Source organism: Leptonotus elevatus, chromosome 6, assembly GCF_054856555.1.
Source record: "Leptonotus elevatus isolate MCC_2025b chromosome 6, RoL_Lele_1.0, whole genome shotgun sequence".
NCBI classification, from domain to species: Eukaryota; Metazoa; Chordata; class Actinopteri; order Syngnathiformes; family Syngnathidae; genus Leptonotus; species Leptonotus elevatus.
Window position 1 is genome coordinate 12,575,501 of NC_141244.1, and position 21,887 is coordinate 12,597,387.

The 21,887-nt window shown below is 36.7% G+C and overlaps 1 protein-coding gene across 1 annotated transcript in view; it reads right to left on the minus strand.

Moving 5' to 3' along the window:
* The window catches only part of cdkal1 (CDK5 regulatory subunit associated protein 1-like 1), a 225,274-nt gene that overhangs the window by 176,835 nt on the left and 26,552 nt on the right, over positions 1-21,887 (minus strand). Inside the window, exon 4 of the mRNA XM_086079570.1 lies at positions 15,509-15,593. Within this exon, the coding sequence (XP_085935696.1) occupies positions 15,509-15,593 (85 nt within the window). The remainder of the gene's footprint in view (positions 1-15,508; positions 15,594-21,887) is intronic.

A 21,887-nucleotide genomic window follows, 5' to 3' on the forward strand; every position in this document is an offset into this window, starting at 1 on the left:
TTAACTTATGGAGGATGGATGTGACATCCACTCAGAAGCCAAGTGTGTCCTTCCCTAGGTCTTAATCACTACGTTATTTCAAAGCTTCCCAGTCACCCTCAAGGTGCATGAGACATGGCAGCATTTAGGGAGAGAGCGAATGTTGTCCGTAATATCTTGCCGCGAGTAGAAAATGTACAGTAGGTCACTACAAGAGAGATTTTCAACATAAAAAAACCAAGGAAAATGCATTTAGGAGCTAATTTTGTCATAAGCTAAACATTTCAACCAATAGTATGTAAAAACCTGTAGGAAAAATGCTTTAGGTTTAGAATAATGTGTGAATCAACTGTCATGTTTGTGTTAAAACTAGTGTTTGCTTAGGTTTGTGGTATCCACAGTGCGTTTGTCCGTTGCTGAACAGATCCTGGTTGATCGGGTTTCAGCATCAGTTTGCTTGAATGCCATATCCCTCAGTGTTTATATAAAGATACTTGATAGGAACACAGCAGCTGCTATGCTGGTTGTTACGCACACGCACCTGCCACCTGAGTCAGTCATGTCTCTCATACCTTCTCACACAAAAACACACAGCCTAAGTACATAATGACCACCTTCACTACTCTATTATTATCACAAATGTGACCAAACAAATGGTGAAAACAGATTCTCGTCTCTCCACCGCATTGCTGTTCTTCGTGCCGTTCATGTCATTGAAACAGTTTCACCAGATTCAAAAGAACAAGCGAGGAGGAAAGGCAGGTGCTGCATTTGTGTGCGTGTATACGCAGGGTCAGTGCAGAATTATCTATATGCCAGCTGCCAGATCAACTACATCTCACACTAACATTTCCCTGCACTCATCATCAACGTCAAGGCAGCAGTTCAACAGACTTTTATATTTTGACTCATTTGTGAGGCATCAGTTTCAATGTATTTCTAAAACTACAATGTCAACAGCCTTTAAACGTGATGACAAATGGAGCGTAATGCCAACTGTGCTCATTTAATTTATTTACTTATTTACTAACTTGTCATTATTTTAATACTGTGTGTTGTTAAAGTTGGTAGACATCAGACAATATGTTACTTTTTTAAGATAAGATTCAGTTGTAGTCATACATAAAAGTGTAACTAGACCATTCCTATATAAAAACTTTTTAGTATCAGAAAATGAGGCTGTACAGTAAAGAGACAATCTGTATCTGCGTATTTCTGGGCTTATCCAAGCAGTAATATTACTGTGTACGGCAATACAAAATCAGTGGTTCTTAATCTGTGTTCAATCGAACCCCCGGAGTGTTAGTCAGTCTCAGGGGCCTATTTGTGCTGCAGTGGGAATTTGGTGCTCTCACTTGTGGCTGTTGTGCTAGTACATCGTGTGATTTCTTTATGGATATGGATATGTAATCCTTTCACACTAACTATGTTGAGCAAAAAAAAAAAAAGTTGTCAAACTAATGTGAGCAATATGAATTCACATATCTAACTCATAAATCACATAACTCTTATAATTCAAGTCTTTTGACTTTGATAGCAATCTGACATGATGTACACAGCTGGTGCCAAAAATGGTCAAGAATGAACTTTTTTTTTTTGTCTACCAATTGCATTTGTCGATCATTTCCTTGGAAAGATGAGTCATTGTTCATCTGCTATTGATTTTGAACCATACACCATCCAAGATGGCTTAAGTAGCTCGGTCAGAGGTGAAATCAATGCATACCATTCTGAATCTGTGAAAAACACCTGTCAACCATCTGCGTGGTATCATCTATTACATCTTTTGTGTCTTTCGTGATGTTGTGCCCGTGTTGTTTTGTATGTAATTATCATAATTAGTCTCAGTCTTAGTTCGTGTACTGTCAAAAAGAGGTGCACTATGCCCATGTATTTATGTAAATCAAGATGAAAATGTATTTACTGAATTAATTATTCATGTCAAGCATGTGTGAGAATGAAAAAAATAAACTAAACTAATATAAAACATAACATTGTATTTACTCAAAATTAACTTATTTTTAGCCCATAAAAGATTTTACTTTGTTTTGGGGTTTTACATGTTGTAAATCAAATTAATGGTTAGAAAAGGTTATTTTGGAGTTATCGTTAAAATTACAAGACTGTGTGTAGGCTTTCTATATCCACTGTATCTCAGGCGGCTCCAACTGGGCAACCCAAGAAAACGACAGCTCACGTGGAAAATGTAGACAATTTTGAGTAAAGGATGTGGAAAACTAGAGTCACCAGAGTGAGTGAAGGTGCAAAAGTGGAGCGGTGATAAGTGAGTGAGAGAATGACAGGCAAAGAGCGGTAATGGTGTGACCTTGTGCTCATCTGCCATCACCAGCTGAGATAAAAATGACCAGAAAGAAAAAGCCAGAGCACCTGAAATCCAGCAAAATTGACTCTTCACAACTCTCAGGTTTGCAAGGGAGCAAAAAACATTTTTGCAGTCAAATAAAATGCATGTTTCACCTAATTGAGCAAGTTACACAACCATTCAAAAGAATACATTACTGTAAATTCACTTTTTAATTTCTAGCATACAATGAGAGTCCAAGCTATACTAAACACAACTGCTAAAAATACACAAGAATGGCTAAAAGCAAAACAACGGACTATACTGAAGTGGACTTCTATGAGCCCTGACTAAAATCTTAATGAACATCTGTAGAAGGAGCTGAAAACAATATAAGCACTCTTCAAACCCGAGACAATTGGAGCAGTTTGCTCACAAGGAGGGGGCCAAAAAATCTCTTCATGGGGGTCACAAATCTCATTAACACAGACATTTTTGATTGTAGTGATTGTCTGAAAATGTTGTGCAACAAAATACTGTACATATTTGGTGAACATTGTCTTTTTTTAACAGAAGGAAACTAACAACTCTGTCCACGTGTATTTGTTTTTGTTCGAATATTGTTATACATTTTAAGATAATGACAGTTTAAGTTAGTGCCAATCAAAAATACAAATTTCTCTGTCAAATGTAGATGATATATTGCTGGAAATATCACACAAAATCCTCTTGAATTTCAATTGAAATGTGGAATGCCACACTTTTCAACACTCTGGTTTATTTCATTGTAGTATCCAACTATTGGTTGCATAAAAATATGTCAGTCAGGTACAAATGTAAATAAATGTGTGTGGGCATGTATGTGTACGTTTAGTGTGTACTCATGTGCATGTGTGCCCACATACAGTATGTTCAACAACTAATGTTTGGGAATTTTTTGTATTGTATATGGAGGGCTTTACTTTAATTCTCTCTCTTCTTAGCGTATATGTAATGGATAAGGGCTTACAAGTCATAACAATGTTATCGGTGCACTCAAGATGAGCATGTTTTGTTTATTGTCTATTGTTTAATTTTATCCAAATGTTAACTTATTATTTTGTATAGTAACATGATAGAAATAACAGGGAGTAGGACTAGATACGTTTTTGTACTTCTTCCTACTCCTTTTGAACATGTAAATTATGATATTATTGACAAATAATTTAGTTTCTTCCTTTAATTATTATTTTTTTTATTTCAACTTGTATTTTATACTTGTAATGTGTCTATGTTTATATGTTCAATAAATCAAAAAAATATTATTTTAAGCATGCGGTTCCATGATCATGTTCCATGTACTCCTGTACGATTTGTTCTCTATGAGGTTGACCAGAACTTCACATTTACTTAATTCCCTGAATATTGACACTTCCTACAATAACAGTAAAAACAAAAACAAAAAAACGTGCCCCCACCCCAAAATAATCTATATCCACTGTTACTCAAGACTCAAATTAAGGAATCTCGCATAACAGCTGGTAACATCAAAAACGTCTGGCAAAGTCAAAGGCTTGGCAAAGTAAAACCAACTTAATTGCAAGAAAAATGACCTCCATTTTCACTGACAGCTGGTTTATTATGAACACCCACACACAGTATGTTGTAGCTGGTCAGACAGAGAGCTTGTGAATTCAGAAATCATGGTAATAGTAATTAGTGAGCGGAGAAAAGGTGTGAAGTTGTAAAAGTACTATAGCCACAATGTTTAATTAAATCCAGCACAAAGAGTCGAAAGGGCGTCCTCAGCTAAAATAAAGATGCAAAGTATATCATCCATAATGTACCGGTAATTATAAAGTTAATTTTGAGTTATATGCTAGACAAAAAGTGATAACAGATTGAATACATTTATTCCTCAAAAAGAGTAATTGGTTAGTTATTTCTATGCCATTTTAGTAGGGAGTTACATAGCAAAGAACAGTAAAATTGACCTTGAATGTTAACATTTTTTTTTTTACAATAATATGTTCTATGCACACCCCTCCTGGTCTAGACACAATATTTTGATCAATATTGTGCTTGTGGAATATCAATTAAGCACCAGTCTTTATCCATCTCATCACAGGGAGCTGCCATTTTGACACTGACTGTCGACTGAAAATGACATCAGAGTACCGAAGGGCTCAGGTAACAACCATCAGCGCTAATCTTTTTTGGGGGTGTTTGGTCATGTGATGTTCACAAGCTGAGCCCTGAGGTGTCATTTTCGCTCGACAGCAAATGACAAACTAACAAGTGTAGAGATGATAGCATAAGCAGAGTGAAGGTGTGAATGCTTACCATTCTGACACGTCCAGGCCTGTTGACTTGCTAGCTGCTATATACATCACTGTTACATACATTTAAACCTATTTTCCCACTTAACACTTCCGGCAATATTTCAAGTAACACTTTATAGTTAGCAACGGAATATGACGAATTCTACTATTTTGAATGTGACAATTATGGAAAAAATGATTAATGTAATTATAGAAAAGATGAATGAGACACTGAAAATATCTCAGAAATGTAAATCAACTTAAAGTTATTCCAGTGTCAATGTCTTTCACGTCTTTTATTAAGATGTCAGTGTGTCCTGTGAAGCAATCAGGTGACAAGTACATCCAACCTCTCGCTGAGAGATTTAGTTCTCCCTCGTTTCTTAAAAGCTCACACAACATTGAGTCTCTCTCCAGGAGAAGAGAAAGCTATTAACATGAGACACTGCTAATCCTGTCCTATCCTAAAGGGTGAACGCAGACTATATGAAAGAATATCTACTTTCCCTCCACTGTCGTTCACAACTGTCCTGGGTCTACAAGAGAAGGGAAATTAATCATTTTAACTAAATGTTAAAAGGAAATTTAATACTATACGAATATTTTCCACTTAAGAAAATAAAAAAATTAAGTCAGTCTACAAAAAATTAATAAATAAAAGTGTTGTTTTAACCTTCAAAATACAATCACAAAAAATATCGTGCATGATAAAACACCAAATGCATGAACATTGCTAAAATGACTTCACGTTCATGCATGCTTAGCCTAATCTAGTTTTAAAATTCATTATTGCGAAATTTCTACTCTTTCAAATTAAAATGGATATGCTGACAGAGCCCTTCAATATGGATGAAATAATTCCCTAAAGCACAGAAACTAAATTCCAACTCGATCCCTTGACAAAATATGTACCTTGTCACCTCACAAGTCCCAACACACAGGACGCGATAAGCAGCCGCGACAACGGTAGCAGACGTCGCTCTCTTGTTACAACAGATTTGATTGTCTATCAAATTGGAGGGAATCTAAACGTTATCATTGTAAACGCAAACTTTTCACTACAGTACGTAATTCCTGTATGAAGATCCATCCATTTCCTATATAATTTTTTTGTATTGTTATTATTATTATTATCATTATTATTATTATCATTATTATTATTATCATTATTATCATTATTATCATTATTATCATTATCATTAACTGTTACAAAAACGGTAAAGAAAACTTACCAGACAAATTAACCCAGTACAAACAAGCGCTCATGCACCGGCGGCCTTTTTGTCTATTTTTATCTGGGGGGGGTCATAAAATGATAGTCGGAAAATTATCTCATCCGTTTTGCTGGATAGCCCACTGTGAGGCATGCCCTGCGTTCATTGGCTCATCAATGAAACCTTCGCTGATTGGTTGAAGCCCCGGCGACGGCGACAAAAGTTTCAAGTACTTTCTAGTATAGCGTCACGAACCTACGTGCGATTTTTCCCATGCACAAATGTCGCGTATCGCAGAGGGTAAGGGGGAAGACAATTTTCGCCTTGCCGCCCTGCTTCCATAGGAAATTAATTGAGAGCGAGCGAAGTCAAAATCAGTAGTTTTTTTTAAATGCCCAGCAGGAAAAAAATGCGGGTCTGAAGGGGTTAAGTTGTTTTGCAGTGCATTTGACATCTTAAAGTGCAAACAAATATTGATTCAACTTCAAATGATGCCTCTAACATAAAATGGCCTTCATTGAAATAACCAATAAGCAAATTCAGAGGACAGAGCCATCTCCATTGCTGCCCCTACTATCTGTAACTCTCTCCCACAACACATACGACAAATCTACACTGACCTCCCATCATTTAAATGTATACAATACATTTAAACATGTTTAAGGTCATCAAACAAACTTGAAACATAAGTATACTAAAAATTGCAAAGAAACCTAAAGTCAAGAAGAGGGCAAATACTTTTAAAGCTGTATGTGAAAAACTAAAAATGAACTCCATCCGTTGCAGCACTGTTGATAAACTCAATGTCCTCTGACTTGACATTCCATTACTGAAAGACTGTAAAACTTTTCAGTGCCTCTGGAAATGAGAGGAACTAATACCTGGCCATTCAAAGCCAATCGAGCTGATAAAAGTCAAGTCCATTAGGAACAGGGATTTAAACATTATTAGCCTTCCATCAGATTACCGTCATCCCTTCTGATGTCTGCTTTGCCTATCACTGTTTCTGATAAAGGAGCTTTAAAAAAAAAAAGACAAAGACTGTTATTTTGCTACGTTGTAAGTCCATTACGCAAAATTCTATCTGACAGTTGTTTGGGCGGAATGTCTTAAAGGTTAAACATATAGCCTAATGATAGAATGTGCCCTCGCAAAAACACATTACATTAAAAGGATAAGTCCGCCTATGTCTAGAATGATAGATGCTGACCTAATTATTACTAAAAGGTCAGTTAAAACTCCCTCAATGCGTACTGATTCAAAGCATCCACATTCCCTGACGAACAGTTTCAAATAATTATGTAAAAAAAAAAAAACTTTTTCTTTATTTACGATAGTGAAATTCAAGTATGTGCAGAAGTTCGGTACAAAGGCCTGTTCAACCTGGACGAACATCTACTACTACTACTCATTCTTGTTTAAGTTTAATCTTTGGCTTTATATGTCTTTAAAGGCTTATTTATATGCACTTGAGCATTTGAGGACAATTTCAAAAGTTTCATGTGAAAATTCTTGCTATTCACAAGGCAGACTTGAATTTAAAAAAAGTAATACAGATCCATGTGGAACACGGAACGAAAACGTACTGTATCTGACACAGCTGATTTTAGTCACAACAATAGAAAATAATGCTTGTTGTGCCTGCTCACATCATAGTGAATCAAATGTGGCATTTCACCTTACCATCTCTATAAAAGAACACATGGCACAACACTGAATAAGCAAAGAACAAAGATTTCACTCTCTCAACTTGAAAGTTATGATGTTATTATGATTTTTGCAATGTCTTAATAATATTTTGTTTCTCTTCCCGTAATGTTGTTAATGTTTTATGTAAAGCACTTCAAATTGTCTTGCACATGAAGTGTGCTACACACATAAACTTGCCTTGCCTTGAAGTTACTGTATGTGAGATATTATGTGAGAGATTAATGCACAGGATGACTTACAAAATTAGCTTTTTCTCAAAAATTTGCCTTAGAAAAAGTTATATTTTATTAAAAGGTTACTCGGCTTTCCTACTTTACAGACTTTCAGAGATCTACAGGTTGAAAACACATTGGAGGACATTGACCTTTGTGTGCCCCGAGGCCAACACAATGTTACCTGAACTCAGGAATAATCCCTCTGCCTATCTTGCTCATTCTTCGATGGGGATTTTTGTTTGTGTGTACTCTGAAATGTAGGCTAATGCCCTGCAGAACTGGCAGACTTAATGCCAATCCCTTGGTTGTACCAAAACCAGCCCCAAAGCAGCAGTTTTGTGTGTGTGCGCCTGTATGTTTGTGTCTAGTCAACTACAAATCCATGTCTTGTCTACGGGAGCCAATGAACACAGAAAACTGCCCTGAGAAAAAGGGAAAAAATATATAAAGGTCATTTGGGATTTCAGACTGTTTATAACACATGACAGAAGAGGCGGCCTTGTTGGCCCTACACTTTTCATTCGAAGCAAAAACACTATATTCGTTGTAAGAAAATAAATAAATAAATAAATAATTAAAAAAATAAGATATACCCAATCTACAATCTAAGCGGCATCATATGGCATTTTGTCACAAACAAAATGGTTTCCAGGCACATGCTTTGGTCAAAATAGTCCAAAGATCAAGTTTTACAGTATTACAGTATCGTACAGAGCACTCTATCCTCTCTCAACACAGTGTGTTGAAAGTAGTCCATTTTGAAGGGGTACATCCAGTTTCATTTACATAAGCCACTGCTCAAGCCACCTCCCACTTTGCAGGATGCAACGACACAAGTGGGGCTTTGTTACCATAACAACCAAGGACAGCAGAAGTAGAAGTCATTGGTTGAGCCTCCAGATGTGTCCAAATCAAATGTTACTTTTTTTTTGGGGGGGGGGGGGGGTACATGTTGGTGTAATTTCATACTTGAAGTGTCAGCACTTAACACTTAGAGGGTGTCCAAACGTTTTCTTGCAAGGGCTACATATTTTTAATAAATATAACTGTAATCTAACTGTAACCGTAATTTTTATTTTTTTGTGTGTGTGTTTGGAGTAGGGTTAGATATATTTTTTTTTTGTATCCTAATACCGTACTTTCCGAACTACACCTGTATATAAGCCGCACGAGCAAAATTTGGGGAACACTCCAGTTTGCGCCATGTATAAGACGCACCCGACTGTAAGCCGCAGGTGTTTTAATGTTACAGAATTGGTATATAAGAGTTCTTGCTACCACAGGGGAATGCCGGGACAGAAATAATACAGAGCATCCCATTTATCAACATCTGAGCAGCATTCCTGATCTGCACAAATAATACAGTGCACCTCCTGCAGTCACAGTAGTAGTACAGTATAACAACAGAACAAAACTTCTAGCGTTAAATGGCTAAATGAAATCCGTTTTTTTTTTTAAGTGCTTGCCAGTAACACAGCCATAAAGGTGCATTAATAACACAGCTGTACAAAAATACATTACTGTAACAAAAATAACCAGCATACTATAGCAGAGAAGTCAGGGACTCATTACCGGTAATTCTCTTGCCATCGTAAAACCATTGATTCCCCTTCCTCTGTGTCTGAACCGAACAGGCCCAGAATGGCCTCATCGGCCACTCTCTCTCCTTTGTTGTCGCTCTCAAAACCAAAAAACTCCTCAGAATCGAACAGGTCGATTGCCTTAACTTAAATGCAGCATCGTATGCATTTCTCCATTTATTTTCCATTATGAGGGCGCAAACTGTCTCGCTCTCGTTCCGTCTCTCCTACTGTATTAGGGCTCACTTGGTTTGCTTTGCTATGCCTGGCGCTCTTGCACTTCCTTTATAGTTTGCCCCCTCCTGATTTGATGGATAAGCTGCACTGTTGAATTGGCTGCAGGGTCAAATGCAAGTGAAAAAAGTAGCGGTTTATAGTCCGTAAATTATGGTACATCCGCACATGTACACATCCATTTCTCCTCAATCCTGAAAATAAGAAATTAAACGGACTCTGTAATGGTGCAACTATTGGCACATATTTCATAGATCTAGACTTAAAAATGATGTCTGCAATAAAAATTACGCCAAAAACAACCCAGTAGTGATTTTAGGCTAGTTTTCTGGTGTGTTTTTTTTGCAAATTATGGAACATCCACTTTTAGGCCGAATAGGCGTGAACCAGCCTGATGATGTGTAAAAAAAAAAAATTTTAATTTAAAAATAAAAAGCATTAAAACAAGAACGACACCAGTCAATTGCTATTGTTTCCCTGGTTGTTGCGTGTAATTTTCTCATGAAATTTGATCAAACAAGTAAAACGAAACGTATCGGATGGACCAAGCTAAAAGGAATATAATTTGCAGTGATCATTTCAATGATTCTGACTTTGAAGAGTATGTGTTTTGGTCGGTGTTAGGAATGAAATGGCTTTAGTTTAACCAGAATAGATGGTGGTCCTCCCGAAGCTATTGGACAACCCCTTCCAGATTGCCCAATACAAATCATTCAAGAATTTATATACAGTACAGTAGGTCTACCTTATCGCCCTGACAATCTTCTGGTTGTTTTTGGCTGTGCGCCCAACATCAGTGGACATCTTACTAATGAGCAGATGTGGCTAAGGGCGCTAATATATATTCACTACCCTCAAATCTATGAAGCAAAAATGACATGCACACTATACTACTGGGTAATTAAATCAGGCAATTAAGAAAATAAGCTTGCTTTATTGCTTTAAATTATGCAAAATGTCATAAATTATTCAATAACATTAGTCACTAAGTAAAGAAACAAGGACCATTTTTGGTAGTTATATAATGCTTTACTTATTTATCATTTTTGCAATGTTTTTGAAGGATGCAGACCCTTACCAAGACACAGCCATTTTGAAGCCTCCTCACTCTAATAAAATAAATTTTATGAGGGGGTAAAAATATACTCATTAAATTATTTTACCTATTGTGTCATTGACGTTTAATTAAATAACTTGATAAATGTCAAATGGTGTTTTTATTACTTTTTGTATTACTGTAAAGGACGATTAAATTTGTAATGTGTAAATATTATTTTATGTAATCAAAATAATACAAGCAACAAGGCAAAAAGCCAACATTGTCAGAAGTGATAATGTCCATGTACAAAGAAAGTTTGTCAAGCAACATACTTAAAGAAACAAGTGGTTTCCAAAATGGATGCCAAAAAGGGTTTAAGGTTTAATGTCTGCCAAAGCAACACTGCCAAGAGAGTGTTTCTAGAGGCCATAGTAATTACTTGCAACACCAAAGCAAACATCTGGCTAAATACACAGTATAAGCAAAGTATATGCAATTTGGATATATTCCAGGAGTTCATTCTGTGTGTTGTGTGTCCCTTTTCAATTAAAAAGTATGTTTTCTCCCCCTCATTCTCTCATGGTTGCTTCATGAATATTAAAATGATAATTAAATGAATTTCAATAAATCAGGGGGATTGGTGTATTTTAAAAACTAATGTACAGAACTCTGAATTTGGTTCTAATTCATTAAGCAAACATTCTCTTGATCATAAAAATGACTTGAGACAGTCAAGTGGAAAAATTTAACACATGCAAAAAATGCAACCACAAACAGAGCTGTTTAATTACACGCTCGTAAGCAACACCTTCTGTAACACAATCACAGACAATGATTTGAAAGGTGTCTGACAGTGAATTAAACTCTTCATTTTAGCCTTTTAAAACACATATACCTACACCCCTTTATCCACACTAATTTACTTGTTGGCATTCACAAGTTGCTACATTAGCGGTTTATACAACAAAGTGAGCTTCTTCTTAAGGAAAATAAATAACGTAGAGTACATTGGGTATCATTTTGTGACCAATGGTTGCCAAGGCAAGAGCTTTACAAGACAAGGCAATGGTTTAGAGCAGCATCTATAAAATCCAAAATATTAGGTTGTTTGCTCGAATATTTTCGGAATATCAAGTGGGCATGTATAATTGTGCAAATATATTTTGGTGACAATCAATCATGGTTTACATCCATTTAAGAGGCATTAATGTTTTCTCTAACGCATAAGAGGCCATTAATGGCTTACTATGTTGATGAAATCAAAAATATTGTCTCATTCGTTCTAATATTTTCACAGTATGGAGTGGTCATGAGTATGATTTATTAATGTTTTACACAATGTCCCAACTTCATTGGAATTGGGGTTTGTATAATTTCATGTATGTTAAGTAAGTTCCCTTGCAGATTTTTAATTTCCCCTGGTGTGAATTAGTGTAATTAACAAGGTGTCTGTTCAGTGTGCACCGTACCTTTTGCCTAATGGAAGCTGGGATAGGAGCCAGCTCACACGAAAATTGCAAAGGGTAAGCTGAATATACACAGTGGATTGATGGATGAACAACATACACAAGTCATATCCCCATCTGCTCATATTCTCTCTTGCAGACTCACCCTCCAAAACATTTGCATTTATACTTGTCAGGGAAGACTGTTGTGCCCCAGCTCTCCAGAAGCAATCATATGTATTTTTACTTTACCTCTCTAAACCACAACAGAGGTGGTTGAAATCCCAAGCTTTCACTAAAATCTCTGAAAATGTATCCAATACAAAGCATGGGAATCTATAGCCACCTCACGATTCCATTACAATTATGATTCAGGGATCTACGATTTGATGTGATCCAATTAACGATCATCACTGAATCTCAAATAGTTGTATTGTTTGTTTTTATACATTTATTCATACTGCATGATGACTTGGATACTTTTATGATGTATGATTTATTAATTCAGTATTTTAGCACTTTTTTTGCTCCCATTTTTCATGAGCTGTACTCACAGATGTACTGTAAGACTTTTACTAGCTTCACAAAAGGCCTATTCTCTCAAAAATTGTTCTCTAATTTGTAAAACTGTGTTAATAAGCACTTCTACTTCGACAACATGATTACTGCACAGGTGTGCCTTTTAGGCACACAATCTAATAACACACCAATCCATTCACAAATCATTTACAGCACTACGAAAAGGATCCCAGACATACGTGTGACGTCACTGATTTCCTCAAAGCGAAAGCTACAGATATCGTATCGCTGGCGTAAGGCCGAAAATCTCCTGTCACAATTTGGTAACTTTTATTTTTTTCACAAAATGTACTCTTGGTCAGTCTACAAGTATGGATGTTGTTTTTACAATTTGTTTGACCTATCTAAAGTCTTGAAAATGGCTTGTACTTCTTGATGATGTAGTGTTGATCAAGCATGCCGTTTTGGGGGTCTCCTGAAAAGTGATGATTTTGGTGGTACAATGATTCCGCCGGCAGCGATATATGAACACAATTTGAATTACTGTATGACATTTATTTGGCCAAATTTCTTCTGGGCTGAATGTCATTAGTGTGCTGTCACATGTTGACATATTTGGTCTGACTTGATTTTCATAAAATGAATGACAATGCCGTGCACATAATTCCTTGTACAGTACGTTTATAACCATGTTTGACTACAAAATAATGCAGGTGAACATTTCCAAATGCATGCCAGCTAATATGAAGTTTTATCTCAAGCAAAGATCTGCAGTGTTAGACTTGACTGTGGAATTTAAACTTGTAATAAAAAACAAAAACAAATGAATGGATTAAAAAAAAGGTGTTGTGGACGTTAAGCTTGATTCTGTACAAATATGTGTTTGTGTGAGTTGTTAAGATCATGTTTAAGTTGAGTTGAGATGTTGACTAAAACTAGAAATAGAATACAATGATTTGCAAATCCTTTTCAATCTTATATTCAATGTAGTAAATTACAAAGACAATATATTTAATGTTGAAACTGATAAGCTTTTTTGGGGGGAAATATTAAAACATTTTGAGAATTAATGCCTGCAAAAGTTGGGAGAGGAGCATGTTTACCACTGTTTACATTTCCTTTCAACAACACTCAATAAGCATATACGAACTGAGAGCATGAATTAAATCCTTTGTAGGTGGAATTCTTCCCTGTTCTTCCTTAAAGTAGTTTTTTAGTTGCTCAACAATCCGGTGTCTCCGTTGTCGTATTTTGCGCTTCATAATGTGGCATACATTTTCAATGGGAGACAGGTCTGGACTGCTGGCAGACCAGTCTAGTACTCGTGCTGTTTTACTATAAAGTCACGCCGTTGTAACATGCACGTTCAATGTTGGTTTTCGGCCTTGCCATATCCGTGCAGAGATTTCTTACCCTTGCCAGCAAGATGAATTCTCGCGGTATTTGTGAGTTCACAAACTCTAGAGAACACACCTTGTACCGCTCTCGCTGATACGTTTGCAGCCGATCTTTAGTCAATCGGACCAATCAGGCGTTGTTTAGGCAGGACGAAACCAATAAGTGCCGATTGGGGGGGCACAAACAAACCTAACAGACGAATGGATGCTGCAATTAATTATGTTCTGAATTACTCGCCGTTTCCTTGTTAAATTTGAATAGTGGGAGGCGTTTCGTGCAGATGAGACGGAAGACGAGATTTTCATCCGTTGCCTTGATTGGTCAAAACAAATGTGTGAAGATGCTGCATCGTCCAATCAGCTCGAAATATTGTACAGCAAGTCCCGCCTTTCCAAAACGGGTTTGCAAAGTGAAGTACCAGATTGGTAATGTGAAGAACTCCCTCGAGTGAATCCCAATTATCAATCTGTCTGGCAAGGTTAGAGATGTCTCCAGATTCTCAGAATCTTCTGATGGTATTTTGGACTGTAGATGATAAAATCTCTTAATGACTTGCGACTGCACGTTGAAAAACATTGTTCTTAAACTGACGGGCTATTTGTTCACGTATTTGTTCACAATCTGGTGAACCTCTTGAGCTCTGCTCGTGAACAACTGAGCCCTTCGGGGATACCCCTTTAACTATGACACTCACCTGTTTCCAATTAACCTGTTCACCTGTGGAATGTTCCAAACAGGTGTTTTTGAGCATTCATAAACTTCCCCAGATCTTTATTGCCCCTGTCCCAGCTTTTTCGGAATGTGGTGCAGGCATCAAATTTAAAATGAGCGAATACAAAAAAATACAATATTGTTCATCAAATGTTCATTAAATATCTTGTCTTTGTTGTGTATTCAACTGAATATAAATTGAAAAGGATTTTCAAATCAGTGTCCTCTGTTTTTATTTCCGTTGTACACAGCAGCCCAACTTCATTGAAAGACAGAAAAGAGAAAATTGCTTCTCAGAAAGAAATTGTGTGAACAATATATTTAGACCTGTAACCAAGAAACTCTTACTGGCATTTTGAAAACTGGGTCTGAATTTCCAGCATATAAAAATTTTGCACAAGAGGTTCAAAGCAACAATAATCGTTCCATGTAAAAAATATAAAAAATGTGATCTGTGCAATTATGCACCTAATTACACCAAAACTCGCTCTAGACATGTTGATTTTGCTAGCAGAGCTAAAAACAGTTTAACACCAAACTTGTAACAAACCCAGTGACTCATTGTCTGCTCTCACTAGCACAATAAACGCATCCGCTGGGTGTAGGTGTGCCCCTGATGAAAGAAAATTAATCAAAATGCAAAACAGTTTCTGGCTTAATTTGACTGTGTTTATGCAAATGTACATCCCTTTCTCTAATTCTCTGCTCATGTGTATGTAATGCGCATTGAAATAGCAGTTTAGCCGTTCTGAGATATGTCACGGCCAGGTGGGCTGATTGTAAACCAATATTTACAAGTACCAGTAATTAAAAAGTTGAATATAGAAAATGTTGGTGAGAAAAGTAAATGGGAGTTCAGTACTTGATTGAGTTTCTGAAGTGGTCTTCTGCAGGATTTTTGACAGTGCAGCTATTCAGAAGCCACAAATCTGCTTCGGTTGGGTCATCTGTGGGGGGGGACAGAGGGACAGAGGGACAGATTTTATTGTTCACACATTTAATTAGTTATTTATTGTGAAATATTAGATTAAAAAAGGAATAGACGACCCACATTATGTAAACACTTTACAGTGGATTAACAATTTATAAAATTATTCAGAGTACATTTTATGAATGCTATATTGTCCTTCTTCATAATGCATCCTGTTCTGTTTGATGATGTCTCTGTAGCGGATAAGGCCTTTTGTTGTGTGACGTCACTTGTACTCAAGAGACCAAACTATTTATATTATAAGTAATTAAAAGGTCTATTTTCCCCAATTTCCAAAATGTTTTAAAATATCTCTACTGATCCCCCTGCATTCAGCAAGACACTACTACCTAATTTGTAAATTAAATCAGTGGACTCAATCAAAACTCTTCACTCATTTATTAACAAGTAAATAAATAATTTATCTTAATCCTTGGAAGTTTATTAAAAATAAAAATAAACCTATGTGAAGCCAGGCTAGGGACAACTCCTACAAAAACAATAGCCAGTTGTGGGTTCCAAAGTTTTTTATTCAGTTCTCTTCATCAGTATGCCAAAGTTACTTGCAATGACTCAGCATGTAAGTATCCTTACTGTATACTCCAACAATTCTATGAAATGCTGTGATTAGGAAATCTCTGGAAAGTTAGATTTGCATAACATTTGCATAGGTATGGAGGTGTAGCCAATGGCAAGGGAGTGATTTGCTCAGTTTTTGCATATCATGGCCATCAGGCAATTATGTGAAATGTTGTTACTGCAGATGTACGCGAAAAACTGTTGACTTATCTGATGAAGGAAATCCCTGAGGGTTAAGACAAGCATCCTGGAATTTGGAAGCGTGTCTGTACTTTAAAAAGTCAGTTGGTTGTGAATTATTACGCAAGGGGGACCTGCTGAAATGCATAAATATGAATGGTATTTACAAGCCTTTGGAAAAGAAAAACTATCAAAAAAGAATCAATAACATACAAATACTAACCATTCATTGTTGCCCACTTATTAAGTTGCTTTTTAGAAGTCATTCCCTTTTTACCCTCTCCTCCAACACACAAAATTCAACCCCAATCAATACTCTAAATGGCAATTTTTTGCCCAGATTTGCCCAATTTAGGCTGACAACAATTTCCACAATAACCACAACCTGTCTAGTGTGATCAAAAGTGTGATACTCATACAAACAATTACGTTAAAGTTGAGCATTTTTCCCAGACTTTTGATGAAAAGGTCCACTTTTGGATGCCGTTGAAAGATTATCTGAGCGGGTGAGAGTGATTTGCTCGGAAAACAGTTGGGGCTGAAAAATGTCATTTGAAAACATGTTCATAATTTCAATCTCACATGTTAGTCTTGGTACACATTGGAAGAGCAATAAGCACACACAGCAATTATTTTTCCACGTGCGACGTCGCTAACATTTTAGAAATTAAGTAGATAAAAAATGTGTACAGCCACTTAAGAAAAACATTGCACAACGTCCTGCTTGTCTTTTTTTCCATGTGTTATCCGCATGGAACTCAACATCAACAAAGCATGACAATGTACCACAACATTATGACCATTTGTACAACATAAGGCTACAATGAAAATAATAATAAAACATGATATATTTTTAAAGAAGTCTTGATTGTTTTGTTATTGGATGTATCAACACAAAAAAATGATGATCACAATTTTCACTAAAATACCATCAAGGGTTGTCTCAGCTGTTGATAGGACATTATACTTGAGATTGTTATATACACAAAAATAACATAAATCACAACTTCATTCCATTTCAAACCCTAAGATGAACTCCTTGAATTATATTTTATCCAATATGTGGGAAATAATACATCTGACCACAACAGCTGACCCCCTCAAACAAATTGAATATTTCATGCTATGTGAAAATAAGACAACCCTTGTCTCAATGTGTTTGTATGCTACTCATATACTGTTTGTGACCTCATTCTTTGAAAACATTTCCACAGACAGACCAAAACAGGTAAATGTAATCCATGAGAAGTCTTCCTACATGTTTATTTGCATTGGTTCCACTACAAAATCACATAAAAACAGACCAAGCTGATATTGAAAAAGCAAAACCTGGGGTCAGATTGTGTTTGTGCGTGTCTGCACCACGTACACAAGGTCATAACACATTTCAATCACTCACGATGGAGATTGGGAGAGAGGGTTAGTGGTGCGGGTGCATTTGTATGGAAAGTTGGACGAAAAGCTCGGGTTAAAAGCAAGGAAAAGCAATACCATTCATCCAGAGAGCAAAATAAATTAAATGAATATGCAAAGAACAAACACTAAGCCAGAAGTGGGCGCGTTTAGTGGTTACCATCCAAATACAGGAGAAGAATGACAAAAAAAAGACTTGTGCATTCTGTGCTCTGTTATTGATTTACCCACAGGTGTGTGAAGCACCCTGCAGAGATACTGAGATGAGTCTCAGCTGCCGTGTCAGAGAGCAGGGATGCACACAAACAGCATCAAGCATAATGGGAAGAAGATAATTTCCCCAAACTCCAAGTATGGAGATGTGCCAACATACAAACACAAAGTGTAAACTGCTATTTTAACTGAGTCATTGACTATAATTAAACAGACAGCTGCCTTTCCTAGTTACCTGTAAAATATAATCGGTTTGTTTTTTTCTAAAAGTAACGAAGAAAGTATCCAGTGTTAATTGTGTAACAACATTTTCCATAAAACTTCCGCACACTTCAAATGAAGTGTAAAATAATAGAATGATGCTGCTTTGCGAGTACTTTGAAGTTCCCGTGGGGATTACGATATGCAACCTGCTTGGTTTTCAGACAGTCCAGAGAAGTTGAGAGCAGTCAGATCTTATATAGTCATGTTTAAAAAAAAAAAAAAAAGAGTTAAAAAAAAAAGAGCTCTGGAGACTATAAACCTTTGATAAACTTACTTAATCTCCACTCTCAATTATGGGTCCATATCATATACTATAATCCAAGTTGCGTTGCCTGCTCAATTCGTATTCGCTCTTGCATACATGGAGACCTACTTTACAAAGTTGCACAACTATACACTATGGAAGTTTTAATGTGATTTGAATGGGGCTAAAAAACATTAAGTATTAGTATAGAATTTCATCCAGCCATCCATTTTCTATCAATATTCTGTTCAGAGTTACAGTGAGCTGGCAAGAGGCGAGACACACTCTGGACTAGGGTGATATAGCCTTCAAATAAAACCGAGATTTTTTTTTCTCACAAAAATACAATATCTCCTTCGCTTATGCAAAACGCTATTGACAATGACACTACTCAAAAAAAGCTGATTTATTCCCCCCACCTTCTGTGATTTGCTTTATTTTCCTGAAAGCAAACACGTTTTTCCCCCCATCATAAACCTGCAATAACTTAGACACAATTTTATTTTACAGAATGTGAAAACAAATCAAAACATGGATGTAAACATGATCCTAATAAATAAAATAAAATAATAATTATTATTATTATTATTATTATTATTTAATTCATTTTAAATGTGGAAAGAATTTAACTGTCCTAATTCATGTCCGTCTGATGTCAGCTCTCTTTTCTTGTGTTGATTTGAGTAGAAGAAGCAATAAGAGCATATAGTATAATCGTGTTTCACACTTATTATTGGTTTCTCTTCTGTGGACCAATACAGAAAATCATATATGGTGACTTTTGGATCACTCATTTGGTCTTGGTTCACTTTAACACTAAAATATTTCCTGTATGAAGCATTTAGAATTGACAATATAAGTGACATACAGTAAACCCTTGTAATATTTGTGCCTTGACATTTACAAATTTGCATATATTTTTTTTTTATTTTTTTTTTAAAGATATAATTTATCCACAGATCTGGCCAATTTATTAAAATAATTACTTTGCCACTTGTTTGTGGTTATAGTGATGTTGTTAGATTTAACTTATATAAACTATTTTTTGGTCTCAGTTTGTTTTTAGATGATGATGTATTGTTAGAGGTACCATCTACTGTGCTGTTACAATTTGCCTGTAATCCCTAAAACATATTGTGTATTAATGCCAAAAGGTGAGTTTTATAAATTGATACCGCTTGTGTTAAGTGCTAGTGCGCTTAATTTGTTTGCACCTGTGATTTCATGTCGGCTTGTACTAGTGTGTTATTTAGGCTAGTATGCTAATTAATACTACTGATGAGCTTCATGTGAAAATGGCTTATTTGTGTTTAGTAATTTAACTATTACAATTTATGTAGCATGGGTTCGTGATTATATACATGCTAGATGCATGACGTTGGTTGGTCTGCTTATTTACAAAGGCTTGCTGTATTTCCATTTTTAAACAGCCAAAATGTCTGGAAAAGCTTCTGAATTAAATTCTGCGCAGTGTTGTTGCACTTCTGATGACTGTACCAGACAGACCTAACTGTTATATATTTCTGATTTCCCTAAGCTTTCTGCTCCAAAAACACTAATCTGTGTTTTTTGGTCCGTGTAATGTTTCCATTTCAGCTGAACAGATCCAAAGCGCCCAAGAGTTTGTCTGGCCAATATTTTGGCACACAGCGGGGTTCAAATGATAGTGTTCACACTTGATCGAACAAACCACACTCTGAGAAATAGCACCAGAGTTCATTTTATCCAAAACAAACCTGTCAAGTGTGAAACAGTTATAAGTCATATGTTTTATAGGAATTTTGTATAAATTTGATAAGATATGACTGTGGTAGGGAGGGAGAACATGAAATGTTTTGAGGGGAACCCGACTGCATGTTTTACTTGTTGCAAGACTTTAAATATGTGTTGCTCACCTTTCCTGTCTGCTGACACCAGCGCACATAGAAATTCAGAAACTGTCCTAAACAGCATCTGAACTACAGCATTTGATCCTCCATTTGAAGGTTTTAGCTTTGGTAGACAATATTGAGCGGTGAAGGCTGCTGCCACTTCCAAAGAACTGCTGTGTGTATGTGCGTGCGTGCGTGCGTGCGTGCGTGCGTGCGTGCGTGCGTGCGTGCGTGCACACATGCAAATGTGTGCTCGAGAGACACAGAAGATGCAGACAGCGGCCACCCTGGGGCTCAATACAATGCTTGTAAGCTTCACACACACATACTGTATCATGACCCACTTTTCCACCCGATCCCACACACATTGCCTCACGCACGCGCGCACACACACACACAAACACATTTGTGTTGTCATTTCTGTCTTCTGCCCTCCATCCTTTCCACCCCATATCTCAATTCTGCCCTCCCAGCACGGCCCCTCTTATCTATCTTCACACACGACACACACACAAAACACACCACCCACAGAGGACGTGCTGACCTTGGGATACACTGGCGTAGAGGGTTATAGGAGCCAGCATGTTGGTGCAAAGGGTGGCTTTGGGGTGAATAGATACACTTGACTGAGCTAACAAGGCCTGTCTGCCCGTATTGGCTAACCAGACTGCTGGATGCCAGGCTGGCTCAAAGGACAGGTGCACTGGAAGGCAGGGTGGGGCAGTGAGCTCAGAGCTCTGCATCAAGACTACTCGGGAAAAGTGTCTTTTACTAAAATATCATGGTTCTTAGTTGATCAATGGTAAAGCAGTCAAAGCACTTTGAACGCTCTCTCTTCATTCACCTATGGATAGCTCCACATGAGGAGAAAGCGAGGGTTCAGTATATTGCTCAAGGACACTTCGGCATGGTCACAGGGGCTCAGATTGAACCACAACCTCTGGGTTAGGAGACGACCACTCTACCACCTGAGCTGTGCCACCCATGGAGGAAGAGTATTTAAGTTACTCTTGAGACATGAAAGTAACATTGTCACATTTACACAATAGAAAGAAGCAGGATATATAAGTGTTCATTTTATTAAATATTGTATACCAGAACTACCATGAACTGTATTCGCGTGCAGGATTCATTAAACAGTGGTGCCATTGATTTACAAGTTTAATTTGGTCCATGACCACACTCGAAAAGAAAAAACATCTTTCCCCATCGAAATGAATGAAAATGCCATTAATATGTTTCAGCCCCACAAAAAATGAGTTTTTTTTTTTTTTAATTAAAAATAAAATGTGAAGAATTAAACAGTTAAATTAATTGTGTTGCTGCTTATGATGTGAGCATCTTTGGCCACCACGGGGAAGTATAATACAAAAAGAAACACTACTACACGAAGATTTGACCATAAAACACAGGCAAATACTGTCACAAATATGCTGTCGTAAAACCTTCTTTTTTTTTGCCGTGGATAATGAATATATGCTTGTGAGCATTGTGGCATGCTTCGTCT